The sequence below is a fragment of the Xenopus tropicalis genome, chromosome 7 (assembly GCF_000004195.4).
Source record: "Xenopus tropicalis strain Nigerian chromosome 7, UCB_Xtro_10.0, whole genome shotgun sequence".
In the NCBI taxonomy this organism is placed as follows: domain Eukaryota; kingdom Metazoa; phylum Chordata; class Amphibia; order Anura; family Pipidae; genus Xenopus; species Xenopus tropicalis.
The window spans coordinates 80,327,231-80,349,608 of NC_030683.2; the positions used below are offsets into that span (position 1 = coordinate 80,327,231).

Here is a 22,378-nt window from a genome sequence, read left to right on the forward strand (position 1 = left end):
TTCTGGGGTTTAGTAGCCGTCACAAGTAGCTGCTACTAAATAGCTCCACGTGTCTTTACCCAGAGAGGATCTAAACCCAAAAACATTTAGCATAATTTAAGAAGATTTAATTTAAAGCAATTTTACATTATACATTACATTTCAAATGTTCAGCGGTCTTAGGGCTCTGGCACATGGGGAGATTAGTCGCCCTAATCTCCCCGTGTGCCAGAACCCTTAAAGTTATTTGTAAATGTCATTGCTACTGAAAATGATATTTCTACTATAAATACCTTATACACACATAATGGAAAGCTGGGAGTGTAGGATAGCATAGAGATGTTTTTTATTTCATTATACAAAAAACATTTTACGGGTATAGATTACCTTTAAGTTCAGACTCTGAATCTTTAATATGTTTTGTTTTGTTCTTTTTATTAAGGTGATTTGCATTAACAAATTTCTTGTTTTTGTCTCTTCTCAGAGATTTACCGGTACCTTGTTGTTATACATCTTTTGTTACCATTACAGAAACCTAGCAACCTTTTGTATACAATTCTCTCTGAATCGGCTGGGCAAGGTTTGTGGGCAGGATCTTAAAGTGTCTTCCTGCTGGGTAAGCATTTCTCAGTGAATATCACTTTGTTGTTCTGCTGAACAGGATTCATTGCAGGTAAGGGCCACTTGCTGATATTTGCTGTTTAAAATACAGTATGTTATAGAGTTGCGTATTTGGAAAGGCAGCATGTGGAAAAGGAAGATGGCATCGTTATCATGGGCAGCCCCTGCAGTTGCTATGTCTCCACTATCCTCAGGCTCTTCAGTGTTGCTCTAGGCCTGACTGGATACCTGCATCTAATGAGAGACAGAATCAGAAAATAATCAGTTTGCAACGAAAGGTAATCAGATATAGGATATCTTATGATAAGCATACAGAGCAGGGTTGAATGGCTCCTAACTATGCAATGCTGCAAAACTACTTTGCAATGGATTGAAATGTAAGAGGTCATTTACAACCTTAAGTTCAGCGTGCAGTTTTTGATGCAAATCACCATGTTTTTTAATTCAAACTTAATTGTGGGCACACAGCAACTTGCACATGCTGTGTCAAAACAAACAGAATTGAGCAGTGCAGCTAACATTTTTTAAGAGTTAGGATTGCATCACTTCCGAGAGTCAGCATTAAAATTACGTTAGTGTTTAGTTCTTTTGTCACAATTCTATTGCACTTTGGTTCATCACAATAAGCAGGATGAGGAATGACACAGTGGTGCTTGGCGCAACTATACAGAAGTTGAGGAGGTGTTACTTTTAGGACTTCTTTACATGTTACATCAACACACAAAACTAATTTCTAGGGATGCACCAAATCCAGGATTCAGTTAGGGATTCAGCCAAGATTCGGCCAAATCCACACTCCTGGCTGAACCGAATCCAAATGTTTTCTAATATAAACCTGCCGTGGTAAATCACAAGCTGAAGAGCATGCTGTTCTTTGAGTGCCAACTATTATACTGGCATATACATTTTTGTTCCTAGAGCATTGCACTTTTGTTCATAAATGAGCACTAGATTGGTGTCCAAACTATTTTTATTAATACAATGCAACATTTTTCACTGTCTGATTTTTACTATAATATTGCTTAACACACACACACACATATATATAGTGAATAATGTACCCTCTTTTTTAAAATATAAGGATAGCCATTCCACAGAGGAGTTTCGTGACCATGAGTTCTTATATCCTCTTATTTTACAACAGTGGATACATTTAGTTATTATAAATACACAAGTTTCAGTGAGCCATGTGTCAGAAATTACATCATTAAGCATCGTTATAACTGATGCCATCACTAAGCATAATTTTTAAGGATATAATTATATGATATTCATGGCACTTCTGTGTTATACATATAGGGGCTGATTTACTAAGACACGATTTCGAATCCAAATTGGAAAAATTCCGATTGGAAATGAACATTTTTTTTGCGACTTTTTCGGTAATTTTGTGATTTTTTCGTATTTTTTTCGATTTTTTCAGCGTCTTTACGATTTTTGCGTAAAAACGCGAGTTTTTCGTAGCCATTACGAAAGTTGCGCAAAGTCGCGCCTTTTTCGTAGCGTTAAAACTTAAAAGGCGCGACGTTTCGCGCAAGTTTTAACGCTACGAAAAAATCGCGACTTTGTGCAACTTTCGTAATGGCTAAGAAAAACTCGCGTTTTTACGAAAAAATCGTAAAATACGAAAAAATCGCAAAATTACCGATCATTACGAAAAAAACGCAATCGGACGCATTCGGCCCGTTCGTGGGTTAGTAAATGTGCCCCATAGTATATATAAACACAAACATATATATATATAGTGTACTTATGTCTTGCACAAAAAAATCAATTATAATTATTATAGTCCAGTGAAATTCTTTGCATTTAAGTATTGTTGTGCTGTAGGGTTGCCACCAGCCCTGTATTTCAAGGATTCAGATTCAGTTAAAAACCGGGTACAAATCCTCTAAACTGCATCCAGTGGACACAAGTTTCCATGGGTCCTTTTGCCATAAGGCAAGGTGAGAAGTCTCTCCTTTTCCAGGGGTGGCAAAAAATACTCCTGTAATTTTACATGGAGAATTCCCAATAGCTTTCTCCATTTACATGCAACTGCAATCTCCGCTGACCAATACCCAGTCTGAGAGAAGAAAATGTATGTACAGGTGATGGAAACATAAGGGGTTGGAAGCATCAGATCTGCCTTCTTGGACAGCAAAGAGCCTTGATGTGCACCCGCAGATTTCCCAGTGTGTGGAGCTCAAGGCAATATTCTCCAATATTCTGTGTGATCTGTTGTACTAATTTACTGGACAGTTTGTAAACATTAATCTAGTCATCTAAATTATAAATGATTTAGCAATAATATGGAACAAGTAGCACATCTGTCATCATCTTGAATTATATTTAGTACCATGGCCTTAAGCTATTTCAGTTAATTTTGTTAAGGTGGTCATACATGTTAAGATTTGTTTGCTATTTATATAGTCTTCATTCATAGGTGTATAGTTATGTTAGGTGGGGTCCTTCCCTACTAGTCTCACTAGTGTTCCTGTGCTAAGGGTAAGAGAACATGGTTTTACAATAAAATAAGGCAGTGAAGAACTCACATATAATGAGGGGCCTTAGTGTGACAAGTAAACTTAAATATTTTGGGGGATGTGTGGTGCTAATTTTTCAATATTAATTTAATATTTTACATAGGCCATAATTTGTGCATTGGCAATTATTAGTATGTATTAGTTTGCAGGATTGAAATTCCACATGAACCTTTCAAGGGGCACATGGTAGTTTTTTTCTCCAAAATTATTTTCTTCTTGTGCCTTTGCATCTTTCAATCCTATGACTCAGACTATTATATCTCTTTTATAGATATGCCACCAAAGCAGAAGGGAAAATCTCAAAAGAAAAAGGGGAAGAAAACAAAGAATGGAACAAGTAAGAGAAATGAGACTCTCTTCATCGTAGATTTATAAGTATTTGTAGTTCAGTTCTTATGTCTTTTTTTTGGATTTATGCCATAATTCTAATGGATTTTTCCCCCCTCAGGCTCAGTAGACGACCAGTACCGCAAGGCAACGTTGGAAGTTGAAGTTTTACAGAATCACTTGGGTAACAACAAGGAGATAGATTCTGGCCCAAATGAGCTAAGCCTCAGGAGTGAAACAAAATAGGCTAGCAAGGGGTATATTTTTACAAAGGGTAAAAATAGTTTGCCACATTTCACACTCTCACATGTATAGGAGCTTTTTCTAAGGCATGTTTGTCAAGGCTTGACACTAAGAAGTTTATTTTTTCATAAACACTCCCCCCATATATCATTGCAAGTGAATACAGAGCTGTGAAATTTCTCTCTGGTGAACTTCACCCTAGCACTCTCTAAAAGTTTGCCATTACAATGAGGCCGCTTATTCTACATTTACTCATATAATACATAATTATAAAAGTATAAAGCAAATATAAAATAATTCACATATTTAGAATGCACACAACTTATTTTGATCACCAGAACACCGTAGTCAGGATGATAGCATATTTAAAAAGCTTTGCTGTTGTCATTACATGTAAATTAGCATCATACATCGTGACTCGGGATCATCCATTACATAAAGTTATAAAGGTAGGGCTGCCATCGGGGAAATATAGAGGGAACTTTGGTCAGGGGCCCCTAGTTACACAAAGTTATGAATTATCATTTAAAAGTCAATGGGGCACATTCAGGTAGAAGCTGTTGTTTTAAGTTTACAAAATAAACCCAGCCACAAAAGTGTATTGAATAATTTTAGGAAAAGAACAAATCAGGCCATTAACAAGGCCCCAACAGTAAGCAAACAAAGAAAACAAGTTTTTCATGTGCTAGTATAAAGTTATCTAACTTTTTGTGGTGGTGGCACAGGAAAATAAATTGATTCATTTCAGGGCACTGAACTACGATACCTGATGAGGGAAGGTTAAAATACCACTCCAATAGACTGTATTTGCCTGCACTTCCTGGCATATATATTGGATAGCTAACTTTTTAATGTTTGCCTTACTTTATTTTTTGTCATATCATTTTTTTTTTATTTATTTATTTATTTATTTTTAAAGGTTGGTTTTTATTGATTTTTAACAACAATAGAATAGGATAGAAAGAAGAGGGGAGGAAAGGAAAGAAAAAAAGAAGTTGGAGAGTAAACATTCATTATATTGTTGTGGCTGGTGAGTCTGTCCAAGTAGACCAAATGTTTTAAAATTCTGTCGGGCATCTTCTGGTGAGATAGGTAAGTTTGTACAGTTCCACTTGTGAATTGAAGTTAATCCAATTGCGGAGTGATCGGAGTGATGGGGGTGATGGGCCCATCCAGTGCAGAGCAATGTTTTTTTTGGCATAAAAAAGTAGTAGTCTCATTAGTAATTTTGTATTCCTTCTGGGTATCAGAGTGTCTAGGAGACCCAATATACAGGTAGCCGAAGTCCAGTTCTGTTCCCATGAATTCTGTAACCTTGCACCAAAATTTTTGTATTTCAGGGCATTCCCATATTAGGTGCATAAAGTTGCCCATATATCGGTTTTCCCCATGTTATATAACTTTTGTGGGGTGAGGTAGGTCTAATGTATAATTTTAAATTGTATTAACTTGTCTCTTGTGCTTATTAGGGACTGGTACAAGTTATCTGTGACTTCTTCCCAGTCATCGGGATTTAATTGTATCCCAGAGGTCTCCCACTTAAGCTTCACCCTAGGCCGTGGGTCATACCTGTTAGTAATTAAGAGCTTGTAAGTGTTTGAAAGCAGTTTAGATTTGCTGGGTTGAGCTGTCAAGTGTTCTAGATCTAGGTACTGTATATGTGGCGGTTGTTGAAAATGTACTCCACAAAGACGCGTAATCTGACAGGCCGGGTTGGGAGGAAAATTTGTTGTAACAGAGGTAGTGTATGCAGTTCACCGTTTGAGTAAAGGTGGTCAATACGCTTTACCCCTAACCTGGCCCAGGATCCTGCTTCTGGGAAAGATGCAAAGTGCGGTAGGTTGCTTTTCCCCCATAATGGGGTATCAGGGGATATTGCCCCTGTTTTATTCGTTAACTGTGTCATGGTCGTGGCATCTAAGACTGGTAGTAGTGGACTAATGTCCTTCCTTGTTCTATATTGAGCATTGTGTAGGTTTTTTACTGAGGGGATGTAAAGGGCTTCTAGAAATGAGGCTGAGTTCTCAGGGTCAAACAATTTCCAATTTGCAATGTGAGTGCTTTGAGAGGCTAGGTAGTAAAGCTCATAGTTGGGAGATGCTAGTCCTAATTGGTCTTGTGGGGCATTTAGGGTGCTCCTAGGGAGTGTTGGAGATTTGTTTCCCCAAATAAATGTGGTTTGAGTACGGTCTATTTCTAATAGGGTTTTTTTTGGTATGTGACATGGGGTATTACTAAATTGGTAAAGGATTTAGGTAGAAAAATCATTTTGCATATATTTATTCTACCTATTAATGTAAGCGCCAGTTTTGTCCAGTGCCTGATTGTGTCTATAAATTTATTCTGGAGTGGGTGTATAAGGAATTCTGCTGGTTCTTTGTGGATTGTTATCCCCAGATATTTGAAACTATTGGCTACTTTGAGGGTGCATTCGGGGTCTGTCATTAGTGGAATTTGATCGTCTAGGGGGAAAATTATAGATTTTTCCCAGTTAATCTGTAGGCCAGAGAATGTGCCGAAGGATTTGATTATGTCTAGAACTGTTTTAAATGAGTCATGGGGGTCTGCAAGGTATAGCAGTGTGTCATCGGCATATAGAGAGATTTTCTCCTCAGCTGTCTTGCATATAAATCCTTCAATTTGTTGGGAGTGTCTAATTTTGATCGCCATGGGCTCAATCACTAGGGCTAACAATAGTGGGGAGAGGGGGCATCCTTGGCAGCTGCCTCGGGTGAGATTGAATGGGGTAGATAGGATTCCTTTAACTTTGACGGCTGCTTTGGGTTCACTATATAAGTTTAAGCCACTTGACAAAGGAGGGGCCAAATCCCATTCTAGTAACTACCTCCCAGAGAAAGGGCCATTCAATGGAGTCAAATGCTTTGGCTGTATCAAGAGATACTATTATTCTAGAGCCTGTGTTTTCATGCGGTATTTATCATATCATTTTTTAAAGATGTTTTTCATTGCTTTTAATACCAAATGTTAACAAGAAAGAAACAAACAAGATATACATATAAAAGAAAAGAGTAGGTGGGTAAGCTTAATACATCGCCTTTATGTTTATGTATAGAGTTGTCACTAGGGTTACATAGAAAAGAGTGGCATTGCTGCAATATACAGTACTAAACAGTGGTTTTAATGAGAGATGTCCTCAAAGTCCAAAGTGTCCAACCAGCATTGCCAGACCCTGACAGATTTTTCAGGTATACCCCTTTGGTTATATACCAAATGTCCCAACTTGAGGTGTTCTCACAAAAGACCTTTCATACATACCAGTAGTAGGGGAGACCCCAAGGAGCCATTTTTTTGTCATATATAATTCAGAAATATGTAAGGTGGACATAGGTATAAAAAAAACAATGTAGAAAAGTCAGTATTTAATTAAGTAAAATAAATTAGACCAGTGCTTCTCAAACTGTGGGGCCATATTTACTTACAGGGCTTACTTGCAATTTTGGTGAGACCCAAGTGGACCTCTGACATATAGGAATAATTACAGATTATAGTGAATTTCATCTTTTCAGCAGTGGCATATTCAGAACACAATATCTTTGGGAACTCAATTTCGCTACATTTTCAGGGCTAAAGGAGCCCCCAGAAAAACTCTAAAAGTAAATCACATAAACATATGTAAAACATTGTTTCTTAAAACTAAAACCTTTTCATAAAAAAATATACTTTTCTAATAGCATGTGCCATTGGATAATCCCAATTTTAAAAACTGCCATTTTAAGAACTAAGCTCCACCCTCTGGTTCATATGAGGCACTGTGCTGATACACAAACCAAGGGTATGCAGATGTTATATCAGCCACTGAATGAACAGAACTGTGTGTTTTACTCTGTGAGGAAGCAACAAAGACCATCACAAAATGGCGGCTCAGGGGGAAATATATAAAAAAAGCAGTATTTACTGTTGTACATGCAACCTTGGTAAGATTCGTTAAATACTTCATATGACTCTCCTTTCTGACAGCGCTGCGCAGGCAAGTAACACGGCGAACTCAGGAACACAAAGAGGAGCTGCATGCAAAACTGCAAGAGCTGCAGGGAGACCTGGAAGAGGAGAAAAGTGAAAAACAAGCTATATACAGTGGTAAGGAAAGGATCTTCCTTTTTGGTATCAAAGGATAGAATTTCAAATTGACAAGATATAGGCTCAAATTAAACAAGGCCATATGGTGACTAATCAGCTAACTAATAAATCGCTCACATTAGGACGTTTCATAAAACAGTATTAGTAGTTATTACCCACCCAGAAATGGCTGGGTTTCAGTGGATGTAAATTAAAATATTACAATGAAAATTGTAATTTTGGGTCAAGATTGTGCTCTACATAACAGGTTTAATTTTTCCTTTAGTACTGACTGGCTTCATTTTTCTCTGTCACCCTTAGAAATGACACGTCAGCAGCAGGCTTTGGAACAGCAGAGCTCAGCATCTATCCAGGCCCTGAAACAGGAGGTTGCGGAACTGAGGTTACAACTTGGTGAGAATGGAGCGTAGTACTAGACGGCATAAAATGTAGACACACTTATAGAGACATGAAATCTATCCAGAATGCATGGAATCTGGTGTTTTCCAGATCTTCTTTCATTTGGCTCACCGTAGTTAAGTTACATAGTAACAGTAGCATAGTAGTTGAGGTTGAAAAAGTCCATAAGGAAAAATCTGCATTCATTACTTTACGCAGTGTGCAAATGCAATTTCAGGGGCAATTACCATGTTTTTTTCCACAATGCATTTTTTTTCCAGAATTCTGGTGTCATTGTAATGCGGGTGATTTTGTTGGCGCAATTGCGCTCACCTACTGCAGTCGCATCCAATTTGCCAAAATGGATGAAACTGTGTCTTCAGCTTGTTGCAAATTGGGAGCAGTTGCACTGAATATTTTCAAAGTCTGTCTGGTGTAATTTCTAGCATTTGTTGGCATCGTTTTTGGTGTTCAGCGTGCGAATGTCGTGCAATAAGTGCAGCAGAGCCCGATTTGAAACGGAAAGCAGGAAGGACTGAGTGCAACTAGAGGGTAGTGTGAAGAGTGCATTATGACGCAGTTAAATTTAATGAAAGCGGTTCTAAGTCCAAGTAGTTTAAGTGCAAGTTGTCTATTGCGCTTGCAGCTGTAAATGAGCCCTCAGGTATCCCATTCATTACAATTTAATCTCATTTATATCTGCAAATTCCAAATAGGTGTTAAGGCACAAGAAAAGTCGCAACCACTTTGTGTATACAGTTGAACCTGCAATAGTAAATAGCTCTGTCCTCAATTTGCATACTTTACAATGCAAGCCCAATAATGTGTAATTGTGTATGCATCACACTTAGGTGAGTCTCAGCAAGAGCTAAAGGAAGTCCGTGAAGAATTGGAGCACACAAAATCCGAGAAAGAGGATCAAATTATACACCTGCGTAGAGAGGTGGAAAACATGGAGTCAGAATATGAGAATTTGTTGCATGTAAGTTAAATTTATTTGAGCTACGGCAGGAGCGTCACTGCATGTCATTTGGGTGTCAGTTTTTTTTTAATTTTTTTTAAAGCTTTTCTTTTTGCATAGTTTTCAATACAAGGAATACAATTAACAAAAGGGAAGAATGGAAAGGAAAGCAAAGTGAGGCAAAGGCCCCAAATCAAAAAGTGTGTAAATAGGTATATTATACATTCAGATATTTTGCTGTTCAAAGCAGGTTCCCCATATAGCATTGAATTTCTCTGGACGTCTTGCTAAATAATCAGTTTTTGGCTTGGAAGGGAATCATCTACCATCTTTTGACAAACTGAAGAGAAGGGGGATCTAAGAATTTCCAATGCATAAGAATGGCTTTTTTAGCATAGTAAAGCAGTTGTAAGTAGCATGCTCTGGAGTGGGACCAGATGTGTATATCACCTATTACTCCTAGTCAGCATAGGAGTGAATGGATGTTTGGAAAGCCAAGCTTCTCATTGAGAAATGTTAGCACCTCACCCCAGAATCTCTGGATAGCCTGACAAGACCAGAAGCCATGAAACATGGTGCCTATGCCATCGGTGCATTTGGGGCATTGATCAGACACATTATTATAAATTTTTGCCAGACGGTGGGTTGTTGAGTACACTCTGTTTAAAACTTAATCTGTATGTATCTATCCCTCTTTGAGATGGATAAATAAGGAACAAGCTTGAGGGCATCAGACCACATCTCATCCTCTAGCGTGGGTATGTCCCTTTGCCATTTAGTCTATTTTTTTGAAGGGGAGAGGGACCTATTAAAGAAGGTATAATGTAGAACCAGGAGAGGTCTTGTCTATGAAGGTAAGTCTCAAGGGTTTTTTCGGATAACCTTATGGGTCTGGATGGGAATTGTATATTAAAAGCATGCCTAAGTTGCAAGTACCTGAAAAGCATGTCTGGTGTGGATCTCATGCTTTAATAGGTCATAATTCTTGCAGTCGTCCTCTGTAACAATATCCCCTAGAACTCATCTAGCAATATCCTGAAGTGCGTGGAAGTGGGGCAGGTAAATGTTACCCTATATTGGGGTCCTGGGAGTTAGGTGTCAGTTTTAATAGGAAAACTATAAACAGTAATTCTTTTCAGAAAATTCCCTACTTCTCCCCTCTTGCATTTTCCAGTGGTGTAGCTACAAGTACTCTACTGCACCCAGACCCATTGGCTTATGGGAGCCACATTAGAAGAAACCAATAAAACTTCCACTACAGGAAAAAAAACATAGTAGTATGAAGAATCCTTCATGCAGGGGTCAAACAATATAGGTGGACATTGAGGGTGAGGTGTGGAAACTGGTTCTTATTAGAGGCATAGATGTTTGGAGTGGTAAAGTAGATGCCCTAACTGATTTTAGTATCAGAAACATGCCTTTACCTTCCCCTCTTTTCATTCCACTCTCCGTGTTTTCCATTGTTCAAATTTCCACCATTCTCCTTTTTCCATTGTGTTTTCCTTTAACATTCAGATTTTCTCTTCCCCAACCTTGTTTTTGGGTTTTTCTTTTTTTTTGGTCTCCTCTTTTCTGCTTTCCGATCTGCTGCGCTCTTCTACTTAACACTGTTTTGGTGTCTTTTTTTAATTAATATCTACTTTTTCTACTGTTTTGTGTTTATTCTGTTTTTTCCCCTCCCTTTCATCTTTTGGCCAGTGCTGCATATCAGTATTTAATTGATGACTTCAACATAACTCTTGGTGTCAGGCAAAACACAATATTCACAGTGTTATTGGGATCAGCTGTCCACCCCGCTAGTTCCTAATAGCTGAACACTAAGCTTCCTCTGCAAGTAGTATGTAGTTCTTCCCTGGAGAACTCTATCTCAGATCCACAGTCTGGTGGCTCTGCTTAAAGGAAAAATAAAGTCAAAGTCACTTGGGGGTGCCAAAATGTTAGGCACCCCCAAGTGACTTTGACCGCCTACTTTTTACCCCGGGCTGGTGCCCCTGTGAGGAAGGAACAGCACCAGCCCGGGGTAGCTGCCGGCGCTTCCTTTTCCTGATTCGCTGCGCGCGCATGCGCAGTAGAGTGAAAAGCCGAACTTAAATGTTAAAGTCGGCTTTTCACTCTACTGCGCATGCGCCCACCGCTGGCACTCAGGAAAAGGAAGCGAGGAAGACGGAAGCGCTGCGCTCCAGGTGCCCCGGGCTGGTGCTGTTTTCTCCTAACAGGGGCACCAGCCCGGGGTACGAGGTAAGCGGTTAAAGTCACTTGGGGGTGCCTAACATTTTGGCACCCCCAAGTGACTTTGACTTTCGTTTCCCTTTAAGGAATGCTCTTTATAGAATAAAAACTTGTTGATTTGTTTGCAGTAAATGAAATGTGGAAAAATAAAGCAGATTTGTCCTGTTGGACATGAGTGATTAGGGTGCAATTAGTGGAACATGGGTACTAGACTTGGGCCTCTTGTTTTGTTTTGTTATCCTCCCACCCACTTCCAAACCATACCCTTAGGGGCAGATTTACTAATCCACGAATGGTCCGAAGGCGTCCAAATGCATTTTTTTGTAATGATTGGTATTTTTGCGACTTTTTCGTATGTTCCGCAGCTTTTTCGGCGTTGTCGCGAAAATTCGTATTGGTTTTTCCGCCATCCACTCAATACGAAAAAATAGCGATGGCGACGAATTAGTCATGCAAAATACGATAAAGTCGCAGCGGCAACGAAAAATACGAAAAAGTTGCGCCGGCGACGAAAAGGCGGCGAAATTTTTGTTTACAATCCGAATTTTTGCCATTCGGGATTCGAATTCGTGCTTTGGTAAATCTGCCCCTTAGTCTTAACCCCTTTCTTAATTCCTACATTTAAATTGTGTGTTGCTGTGGCTAGTTTCTTGTTAAGTATATCTTGCTTAGTATATTTATGTGAGGCTAAAGGCTTATGGATCTCTCAGACAACTCACAAATGTTATAAAATAGATTCAGTAATAAGCAGTGTGTATGCCAACATTAGCATCTTTTGAATGGCTTCCTCATCTGTTTAATAAGTACCAGAAAGTTGCCTACCATAATACCATAAAGTTGTACACAGTATATACAAATATAAATTTCACGATACATGGCAGATTAGTAATCTATTCAGATTTACATTACATGGAAGCTCTGAAACTAGTGCAATTAGCATCATCTTATATTACAGACAATCCTAATTTTCTGCTTGATAATTTGCAGTGACCCCTAAGCTTAGTTTCTTAACAGCTGCTCAGAGTGCACTGAGCATGTGAGTGTCGCAGACACTTTCCAAGATGGGGACATCCTGTGACAACTGGATCATTGCTGCTATTGAGATTCTGAATCTTTAGACTGGTGCAGTAAATTCAGTATATAAAATATAGCATTTTAAGCCACATTCATTTGCAGGGTTTAGTTTTCCTTTAATTAGCTGAAAGGCAGCAGGATGGACATACCTCACATTAATGCTAATTATATCTGTCAGTTATTACATTGTGTCATAATAGAAGTAATTACATGACACAGGTTTCCCTCTGTGTAGTTTGTGCACTAAACTGCTAAAGTACTCAGTAAACCAGTGTTTTGTCATATCTTGGGAGCCTCTGACTTGAGAATTAATCTAAGTTCTAATCTGTGTGTGTTTCTTATTTTTTGTACATCTTTCTTCCTGAGTTTCATACTATTGTGTCTTTTCATATTTTGTTTCTGCTTTCTTCATGCTCATTACACTTGAGGTTTATCCGTATCAATCCACAACTGTTTTTTTGGCTAAGTTTTAGATCTATAAACCTTTTCCAAACATTCTGCATCCTTTATGTAAATTTGACTTTTTCTCCTGCCTTTAATATTCCTTCTATGACTTTCAATGCATACTTCCTTAATCTGTGCTGTGTTTTATCAAAGTATGGGTTTAGGGGCTTATATTGATTATTTGTGACTAAATACAGTGTCTTCGTTTTTCAAAATATAGAATTTTACCTATTACAACATTGGGCCAAAAATTCACAATAATCACTCTTTTTGTATATGTGTATTTGTGTGTGCAGAAATGCTGGACACAACAGTACCGCTACCACTATTATTATTAGTACTAGTGGTAGTATTTATTAACCTTAGAATATCTGAAGTATTTCCCCAGCTCACTTTTCTCCTTTCTGTCCTAGTCCTGCCTGGATCATCTTCTATCAAAGCTCAATGTGGCAGAACTCCAGTGGAAAGATCAGGCCTTGTCTATCCATCAACAACACAAACAGATGTTACAGGACTATGGATTGAACCCTCTGGACTTCTGACTAGTGATCTATAACACAATAGATATTGTGCAGTCGCGCATATGTAGATGTGCAGTTTACAGAATGGTGCAATTGGTTCAGAATACACTATAGTTAGGGGTAGTTACCCATGGAGCAATGAGGTTGGCCAAAGTAGTCTTTGTCTTTGGTAGTGGTTTGTTCTTACCTGCAAATGTCCATAAAATGGAGTCTACTTTGTGAGAGCATGGGTGGGTCCCCCATAGCTGAACTACAAGTGAAGAGATCCTTCAACTACAACAAATCTACCAGTATGACTGTAAGAAACATCAGCATAATGGCCTGATCAAATTGCTTCTGTTGTAGAAACAAATTAGGTCATTCTAAAGCTAATGATTTATTAAATGCTGTATTTTGTAGTGTACCTTTCAAGTGACCGCTTGTACCAAAAAAGCCTAAAAAAAAATCTTTAAAAAGACAGAAACTTTATCTATTTGTAATATTAGTTTGTGCTGAAATGTCATCTTTTATAGGTTCCATATTTGGTGAATATAGATCTGAAGTTCTTATGGCTTTGGACTGGGTGCCTTAACTTCTATAGAAATATTGTGTTATTCCAAGGTCAGGTTATGTTTAGTGATCAGTGAAATTTTTCCGCATTTCAGCACCGGCAAATTTTTCCACAAAGCGGCCATAAAAATTCGCTTCGGCGAAAGTCCTCCAAGTGAGGAAAAAGTTGCGCTAAAAAAAAAGCATGTTTTAAAAAGTTTTGGTTGCATCAAGAAAAATTTGCATGCATCAAGTTGTGCGGTAGCCATATATTGCAAATTTTTTCAGCAGTTTCACAAATTTTTCAGCTAAGTCAAACAGGACAGATGTTTACGATTTTCTTTTTACCAGTGATATTTAAAGTAAAGGGTTTGGAATCCACTTGAATATCTAATTGTGGCAGATCTCCTTTAGAAATGCAATGGTTCCATATTTTTGGATTTCCAATTACTGTATATCACCAAATACACTCACTAAAAGGATTATTAGGAACACCTGTTCAATTTCTCATTAATGCAATTATCTAATCAACCAATCACATGGCAGTTGCTTCAATGCATTTAGGGGTGTGGTCCTGGTCAAGACAATCTCCTGAACTCCAAACTGAATGTCAGAATGGGAAAGAAAGGTGATTTAAGCAATTTTGAGCATGGCATGGTTGTTGGTGCCAGACGGGCCGGTCTGAGTATTTCACAATCTGCTCAGTTACTGGGATTTTCATGCACAACCATTTCTAGGGTTTACAAAGAATGGTGTGAAAAGGGAAAAACATCCAGTATGCGGCAGTCCTGTGGGCGAAAATGCCTTGTTGATGCTAGAGGTCAGAGGAGAATGGGCCGACTGATTCAAGCTGATAGAAGAGCAACTTTGACTGAAATAACCACTCGTTACAATATGGTATGCAGCAAAGCATTTGTAAAGCCACAACACGCACAAACTTGAGGCGGATGGGCTACAACAGCAGAAGACCCCACCGGGTACCACTCATCTCCACTACAAATTGGAAAATGAGGCTACAATTTGCACGAGCTCACCAAAATTGGACAGTTGAAGACTGGAAAAATGTTGCCTGGTCTGATGAGTCTCGATTTCTGTTGAGACATTCAAATGGTAGAGTCAGAATTTGGCATAAACAGAATGAGAACATGGATCCATCATGCCTTGTTACCACTGTGCAGGCTGGTGGTGTAATGGTGTGGGGGATGTTTTCTTGGCACACTTTAGGCCCCTTAGTGCCAATTGGGCATCGTTTAAATGCCACAGCCTACCTGAGCATTGTTTCTGACCATGTCCATCCCTTTATGACCACCATGTACCCATCCTCTGATGACTACTTCCAGCAGGATAATGCACCATGTCACAAAGCTCGAATCATTTCAAATTGGTTTCTTGAACATGACAATGAGTTCACTGTACTAAAATGGCCCCCACAGTCACCAGATCTCAACCCAATAGAGCATCTTTGGGATGTGGTGGAACGGGAGCTTCGTGCCCTGGATGTGCATCCCACAAATCTCCATCAACTGCAAGATGCTATCCTATCAATATGGGCCAACATTTCTAAAGAATGCTTTCTTGTTGAATCAATGCCACGTAGAATTAAGGCAGTTCTGAAGGCGAAAGGGGCTCAAACACTGTATTAGTATGGTGTTCCTAATAATCCTTTTGGTGTGTGTATATAGATTTCTGTGAATACTAAACCAAATCTAAACCCTAATGTGCCTATTCATATTTGAACAAAATCCAATAGATTGCATTATCTGACAAAATAATTATTGCCTGCAGTTGTCAATCACTGAAGTTATATTAGAAAAGACACTTTAAAAATCAAAATTGCAATTTTCCACCAGCGTAGGGGAGGGAGGGCACATAAGCTTTTTTACCCACATCAACTTTGGAATAAGTCCCCCTCCTTAATGTATCTCTGCAATACCAACTTTTATTGATGCACCGAATTTAGGACTCTGTTTGGAATTAGGAGTCATACAAAGCCATAACTAAATCATCAATTCAGTGCAACCCTAAAATCAGGAAGGATTCAGTATTTGGCTAAAAAAACAAGTTATGGATTTAGTGCATCATTACAAATTTTACGGTATTCACTTTTACTTTCAAATGGAAAAGTATGTGTAATGGTTATTTTGTATAAAAGATGCAATCATAAACCAATGTTTTGTTGTCCTACATAGAGGTGGGCTCTATCGGATAATTTTTCAGCATTGATCACAAGTTTAAAAGGCACAGCCACTAATACACAGTATCTGTTAGGCTCTGCTGGGGTTTGATCTCAGGACCTCCTGATTGCTGGCTGCCAATCAGGGATGACTCTGCCCTATATAAGCCCAGCCCTCACATTCCTTGCCTGAGCATTGACCTAATGTTGAGCACTGTGTCTTGTCCCTGGCTCCTAGTTCCCTGTTCTGGCTCCTGTTCCTGTCCTGCTCTGTAAGTCTCCGCCTGCTCCGTCTTGTCAGTCTTCGCTGCCCCGTCCTGTCCTGCTCTGCTTTGTCAGTACTTTAATAGCCCCTGTCTTAAAGACTCACCTTTCCCACACCCTCGCTAGCACCCTCTATCTATTCCCTCACACAATCCTTTCCCGTTCATTACAGTATCTGTATGCAGTTTAGTGACTTCACTAAATTACTTGCAAGTTACAATAGTGCTTTTTCTGGTTTTAATGTGAGTGTGAATTGCATTATTTCTGACATGGAGAAACTTATGGCGTTATCATGTTGACACAACAGGCAAAGGGAGGCTTGGGAGTGACAACTTCACATTTTATGTGTTAAGCATGTATTTATTCCAGGGCTCCTTTGTGTCCATTTGCTTGTACTTTGCACCTTATTTAGCAAAGTGCTTGTGATCAGCAAATTCCCTTTAGCAAGCATTCCTGAGTATTCTCCCAAGAACATTTGGGACTGGCATGAATAGGTTCAAGTAACTTTTCCAATGCACAACAAAACGTCCTGAGCCTTATAAAGGAGTGCCACAAACTCAGCTATCAAAGTTTATTTTGCAAAGTAGTTTGATTGTTACCAGTTTATAGCATGTATGCACCAGATTACAATTTGACAGTTACACTGGCCACAGTAGAGATCATTTTATACACACAATGATTCTAAATTTGTTTTTAACATAAGCTTTGTTTTAGGAAGCAGGGAATTCATTAATAATCATATGTCCTAAAAATGTATCTGGCCCGCACAAGGACTCAACCTACCGGAATTATTTCAGGCAGCTTGAAAAATCAAAAGATTGTAAGAATTAGTAGTAGCCTTAAAGATCAAGTTAATTCAATTGACCCAAACTTATTTCAGAATGTTGCATGAGCAAGCGATTACAAGAGGCAATGAACTAAATAACTTTAAGCAAACCATTGTTAACTAATAGTTGTTTTGTATAAAGCTTTTGCTTTTACCCATCTTGCTTCACTTTGGGCACAATTCCTTCTCCATTAATGCCCCCAACCCTGCACCTCCCCTGTCTTCTTCCTCTCCTTGACTCTTTATTACATAAACCTAGATAAAGAATGATCAAAAAAATCAGATTTTGAAGAACAGCTTTTTAAGACCTATGAATGCAGATCCTGTTGTAAAATATTCTGTAAAAAAAACAATTTTCAATTAAAATTAAGCATGGCTTTACAAGTGAATAACGCTTGTCTAGTGAGGTAAACAAACTGGATCTTTGAACTCTACGACCACTGAAATGAGACAAACTTTTTTTTTAATAACACTGACACATTTACAAAGCACTTTTCAGATTTTGTCCGTTAAAGGAGAAGGAAAGTAATTTTGGCATTTTACTGCTAATAGGTTTGCCACATAGAATGCCACTTAAAATGCTATATTTATTCTGCAGAAAACTTTATGATAACTGAGTAAAGAGCCATAGAAGCTTTCTCTGATTGCTATTTTAGCTTGGTCTTCAAAGCTCCCTGTTTGCAGTCTAGTGGTTATAGCTCAGATCACACATTCCTAAGGGTGAGGCAAGTGAGATTTATGAATTCTTATGGGAGGGGGGAGAAGGAGAAGAGAAAGAGATGCGCAGACTCTGGCCCCAGGAATGAAGGATGTTTCTGAGAGAGGAAGTCAGATACCCTAACAACATGTTTTAAAAAAAAAGGAGACAAGAAACCCTGTGTTTCTTTTGATAGAGGACTCAGTGCAGCTTTTTGGTGAGTGCTTATGGCTGTATTTACATAGACCTTTCTGATAAAGCTTACTTAGTTTTTACCTTTCCTTCTCCTTTAAAGGGTTCTGATAATGCTGGAAGCTGCTGGCTCAAGGGAGGTCCCATGGCCAGGAAGTGGATTGCTTCAGAAGGAAAGGGGAGTGGCTGCTGGGGAAAAGCTGCTGGAAAGATTTGCTGCAGTGTGGAGTGTGGGGGCTGCACAACAGAGTGGGATGAGCTGTAGTGTCCTCTTCTCTTTGATTGCATTTCCCCAGAGCTACACCTCTTGTTATGTTCCTGAGCTATAACCTATGTTATACACAACCCACAGGAGTGCAGCTGGAATACCTTTTGCTGGACTCCCTGGAAGCTGCAGGTGACTGCTATAAGGAACTTAATGTAGACTATACAGTAATTATACTGAAAGTTTCTTCATTACAGTGGTTGTGGCCCAAACAGGACTGGTGGCACAAATCTTATGCACCTATTGAGCAGTTATGCCTTGCCATTTGCATAAAGTGATTGCTTGCTCTGGGACACCACACTTACAGTCTAAGGTCTTCCATTAACACAACACTTTAGGGTCAATTTTATCAGGATCCAATTAACCTGCATGTATGTTTTTGGAATGTGGGAGGAAACCCAAGGAAACCAACACAGACACAGGGAGAACAAACTAACCAGTTGTATTCCAAGAAAATTGAACTCTGGGCCACAGGACTGCAAGGTAGAAGCACCCACCAATAAGCTACAGATACAACTGTGTAGCCCCACGGTCATTCATTGGATCACATAGGAAGCTAATGTGCCATAAATCTAGAATCTTCCCTACTATAGCTGTGATTAGGGTGATATACCATGCGAGTCACTGTCAAGCAGCTTAGCAGTTGTGATCATGGTCATGTGTGATAATCATCCTTATATTTCATATTTTAAATCAGACAGGTGAAGATCTAGAATAAATGATAAAGATGTGATTGTTGGCATAATCCACAGGATCCATAGTTAATATTTCTCTACAATTTTTATGAGCCTTAATTGATAATTCTCTGATGACAGCAGTGTCAGAACCATTTCCTGTCTTTATGGCAGAAGTGATGGAACATTTTCCCTCATTCTTCATTCCTCTGTATTTCTGTGGAAGTACTGAGGGTTTTGGAAGGATCTGCCCTCACCTGTACAACAAAGAGTGTATCAAGAAAACAACAGAAATTTATGAATGAACACCAATCATCAAAGTAAAAAAATAAACACAGGGTAAAGTAATAAAAGGTGCAAAGTTTGGCGCAGGTTAAATTAAACATAGCTGCCAATCACTGGATAGGCTATAGCATTTCCAGTTCACAGAGGCTCCCCACCATTACCAATCAGCCACCTACCAGCCAGGGTTGGGCGGGGCACGGGACAAAGCCCAGTGGGCCCTGCCGACCCAGACCAGATCCTTACCAGCACTCCCCTGCTAATGTCCCTCCCCTAATCGTGCTGAAGATAAGTATAATGTTCATGTGCTGGGGTGGAGGGGGTTGGGTGGGCGGCGGCCCCTAGGGGGTGTGAGAATTCATGGGGGACAGGGAATTCTTTTGGGGCTGATTCACTAAAGTGCGATAACGCTTATCGCATGCTTTTTTGCGTTAAAAAGCACGCGATAAATAAGTACCGATTCATCAAAGTCATTTCGCATGCGTTAAGACACATATCGCATGTGCAAAAATCGCAATGCGTTATTTACCTCACATTAGGGCTGATTCACTAAAGTGCGTTAAAACGAGCGCTATTTATAGCATGCGTTAAATTTTATCGCATCTAATTTTTCGCGTCTTAACGCACGATTTACTACAAGTATATTTGGGTTAATTTAGACGCGATGCTGTGTGAGTTATTTAAGTTGCAAAGACTATTGTCGTGCGGTATGCGTCACAACGCGCGTTAATTAACGCAGCACACTACTTGTTGCGCGTGTAAATTAACGCACATACGTTACTTATCATGCGCACGCCATATTAGCCATACACAGCATTATGTTCGTAAAACTACTTTAAAATGACCGTTTCCCTACAAACTGGAGGCTGCATCACTCTAGGGCCAACACATACTTGAATAAATCCCACTGCAAAGTCCATATTTTATTGCCAAAAGCTCATGAACTGTACTTTTCTATAATTACCGCCTGCTCCAAGTAGGTGTTAATTTTCGCATAGACTAATGCGATATTTAGCGTATCTAAGTGTTTGTGAATCATGCATTAGTATTATTTCTGCGCGCTAATTAACGCAATGCGGCAAAATTAACACATGTGGTTGCACACGAATTAATGCACGCCATATGCGACTTAACGCATGCATACTTTAGCGAATCACGCATTTTTTTGTGTCAATTTTAACGCAAAAAAGCATGCAGTATGCCGTATCTCACTTTAGTGAATTAACCCTATTGTGTTAATTCTCGCATAGATGTAATACTAACGCATGATTCACAAACACATATGAAGTGTTAAATGCGCTAAATCATATTAGTCTGTGCGAAAATTAACTCCTACTTGGGGCAGGCGGTACTTAAAGAAAATTGCAGTTCTTGAGCTTTTGGCAACACAACATGGACTTTGCAGTGGGATTTTTTCAATCATTTGTTGGCCCTAGAGTGATGTAGCCTCCAGTTTTCAGGGAAATGGTAGTTTTCAGAAAAGTAGTTTTCCGAAAGTAATGGTTATGTGCATAAAATCGTGCGCTAATATAGCAAACGGCGAAATATATTGCGCAGAACAGGAAATAACGCACGTGGCGGGAATTAACGCAAGAAAAACGCTCATAATGAGTTAAATAACGCAAAGAACATTGGGCCCGATTCACTAAAGTCCGAAATAAGGAGTGCTATTTATAGCATGCGTTAAAAATCTTATCACTTCTTATTTTTCGCTCGATTCACTAAAAGGACACTTGTCATAATTAAGAAGCGATGTTCTTGGCGTTATTTATCTTGCGACGACATATTTTCAAGCAACGTGCTGCGTAATATGTTGTGCGCTGCGTAATATATTGCTTGAAAATATGTCGTCGCAAGATAAATAACGCCAAGAACATCGCTTCTTAATTATGACAAGTGTCCTTTTAGTGAATCGAGCGAAAAATAAGAAGTGATAAGATTTTTAACGCATGCTATAAATAGCACTCCTTATTTCGGACTTTAGTGAATCAGGCCCATTGCGTCTTATTTATGACGCATGTCCTTTTAGTGAATCTTGCGTTAATAAAAAAAAATAAGAAGCAATAAAATTTTTATCGCATGCTATAAATAGCGCTCGTTTTAACGCACTTTAGTGAATCAACCCCTTTGTGTCTCTAAATTCTGTTATTCAGAAATTGGTATGGAGCAACAGCATCTGAAGTAAATGGTGCGCTAAAATCAGTCGTGTGTGGATTTATATGCAGCCAGGTGCAGTACTGAGCTTGGAGTGACTGTTTTATTTTATTAATACTGGGATTGGGATTTAGGGATTAAGGCTGTATTTTATGTTACATTTTTTTAAAAAAAAGAAAAATTCTTACTTTCTGTCATGGGGCAGAAGAGAACATTGAGTGTTTACCATAGACCACTGACAATCAAAATTGAAAGGAACAGTGTGCCTTCTAGCCCAAGAAATGTTCATTTTATTGTGACCCCCAATCTCAGGGATATTACAGAGAACTCTACCTTGTCATCCAGGAGTAGAAACTAAAATCAGAGCCCAGGGCTGCTTTAAGGTACAAGTGGGCCCTGGACAAAATTTCATTGGTAAATTTATGATAGAGTAACCCTTAAGCATGTGAAGTTCAATATAGTAAGGCAGTCAGTGAAGAAATGATCCGCGCCCACTTAAGTAGATATGATCCCCAGCTAGGGTTGCTGCCTGTTTGGTTTTGACCCGGACAACCCAGTTTTCAGAAGAGCTGTCAGAGTCAAAACTGGTGGTTTTCCCAGTTTGGAAAACCGACAGAACTCTCCAAAATTGAAGAGGTGATTGGTCAATTGCCGGTCACCACGTCATAGCCCTGTCCCATTGATATCACCAGTCAGCCCACGTGATGTCATATCCCTACCCACTGCCATCACGTTCCCAGCGCCGGATTTGTAATGGGGCCGCCCCGAGGCCGCCCCCACTTGGCGCCCCCTATCCCCCCCCCGCCGCGCCAATACGCTTACGTGAAGCCCCCCTTCCCCCGCCCGCCGAGCGAACGCGCATGCGCAAGCGCCAAAGTTGAAGCTCCCATACGGAGCTGTGGGGAGAGTTCCCCATTGCTCCG

At 39.3% G+C, this 22,378-nt stretch overlaps 2 protein-coding genes across 3 annotated transcripts in view; one reads left to right on the forward strand and one right to left on the reverse strand.

Annotated features, from left to right (window-relative positions):
- Nucleotides 1-463: 463 nt before the first annotated feature.
- ccdc153 (coiled-coil domain containing 153) lies at nucleotides 464-14,407 on the forward strand. Of its 2 annotated transcripts, none has more exons than XM_004916047.4 (7): nucleotides 464-652; nucleotides 3,397-3,462; nucleotides 3,574-3,636; nucleotides 7,674-7,793; nucleotides 8,094-8,186; nucleotides 9,023-9,153; nucleotides 13,293-14,407. In XM_004916047.4, the coding sequence occupies exons 2-7, from the start codon at nucleotides 3,399-3,401 to the stop codon at nucleotides 13,419-13,421; spliced, it is 600 nt and encodes a 199-aa protein (XP_004916104.1). In that variant the 5' UTR covers nucleotides 464-652; nucleotides 3,397-3,398; the 3' UTR covers nucleotides 13,422-14,407. The 2 variants fall into 2 exon arrangements, with proteins under 2 accessions (XP_004916104.1, XP_004916105.1); XM_004916048.4 differs by lacking the exon at nucleotides 464-652 and adding an exon at nucleotides 703-878.
- Nucleotides 14,408-18,721: 4,314 nt separating this feature from the next.
- pdzd3 (PDZ domain containing 3) overlaps nucleotides 18,722-22,378 on the reverse strand; it is a 32,350-nt gene continuing 28,693 nt past the window's right edge. The window contains exon 10 of the mRNA XM_002935017.5: nucleotides 18,722-19,276. Coding sequence (XP_002935063.2) covers nucleotides 19,214-19,276 — 63 coding nt within the window. The 3' untranslated portion in view covers nucleotides 18,722-19,213. The remainder of the gene's footprint in view (nucleotides 19,277-22,378) is intronic.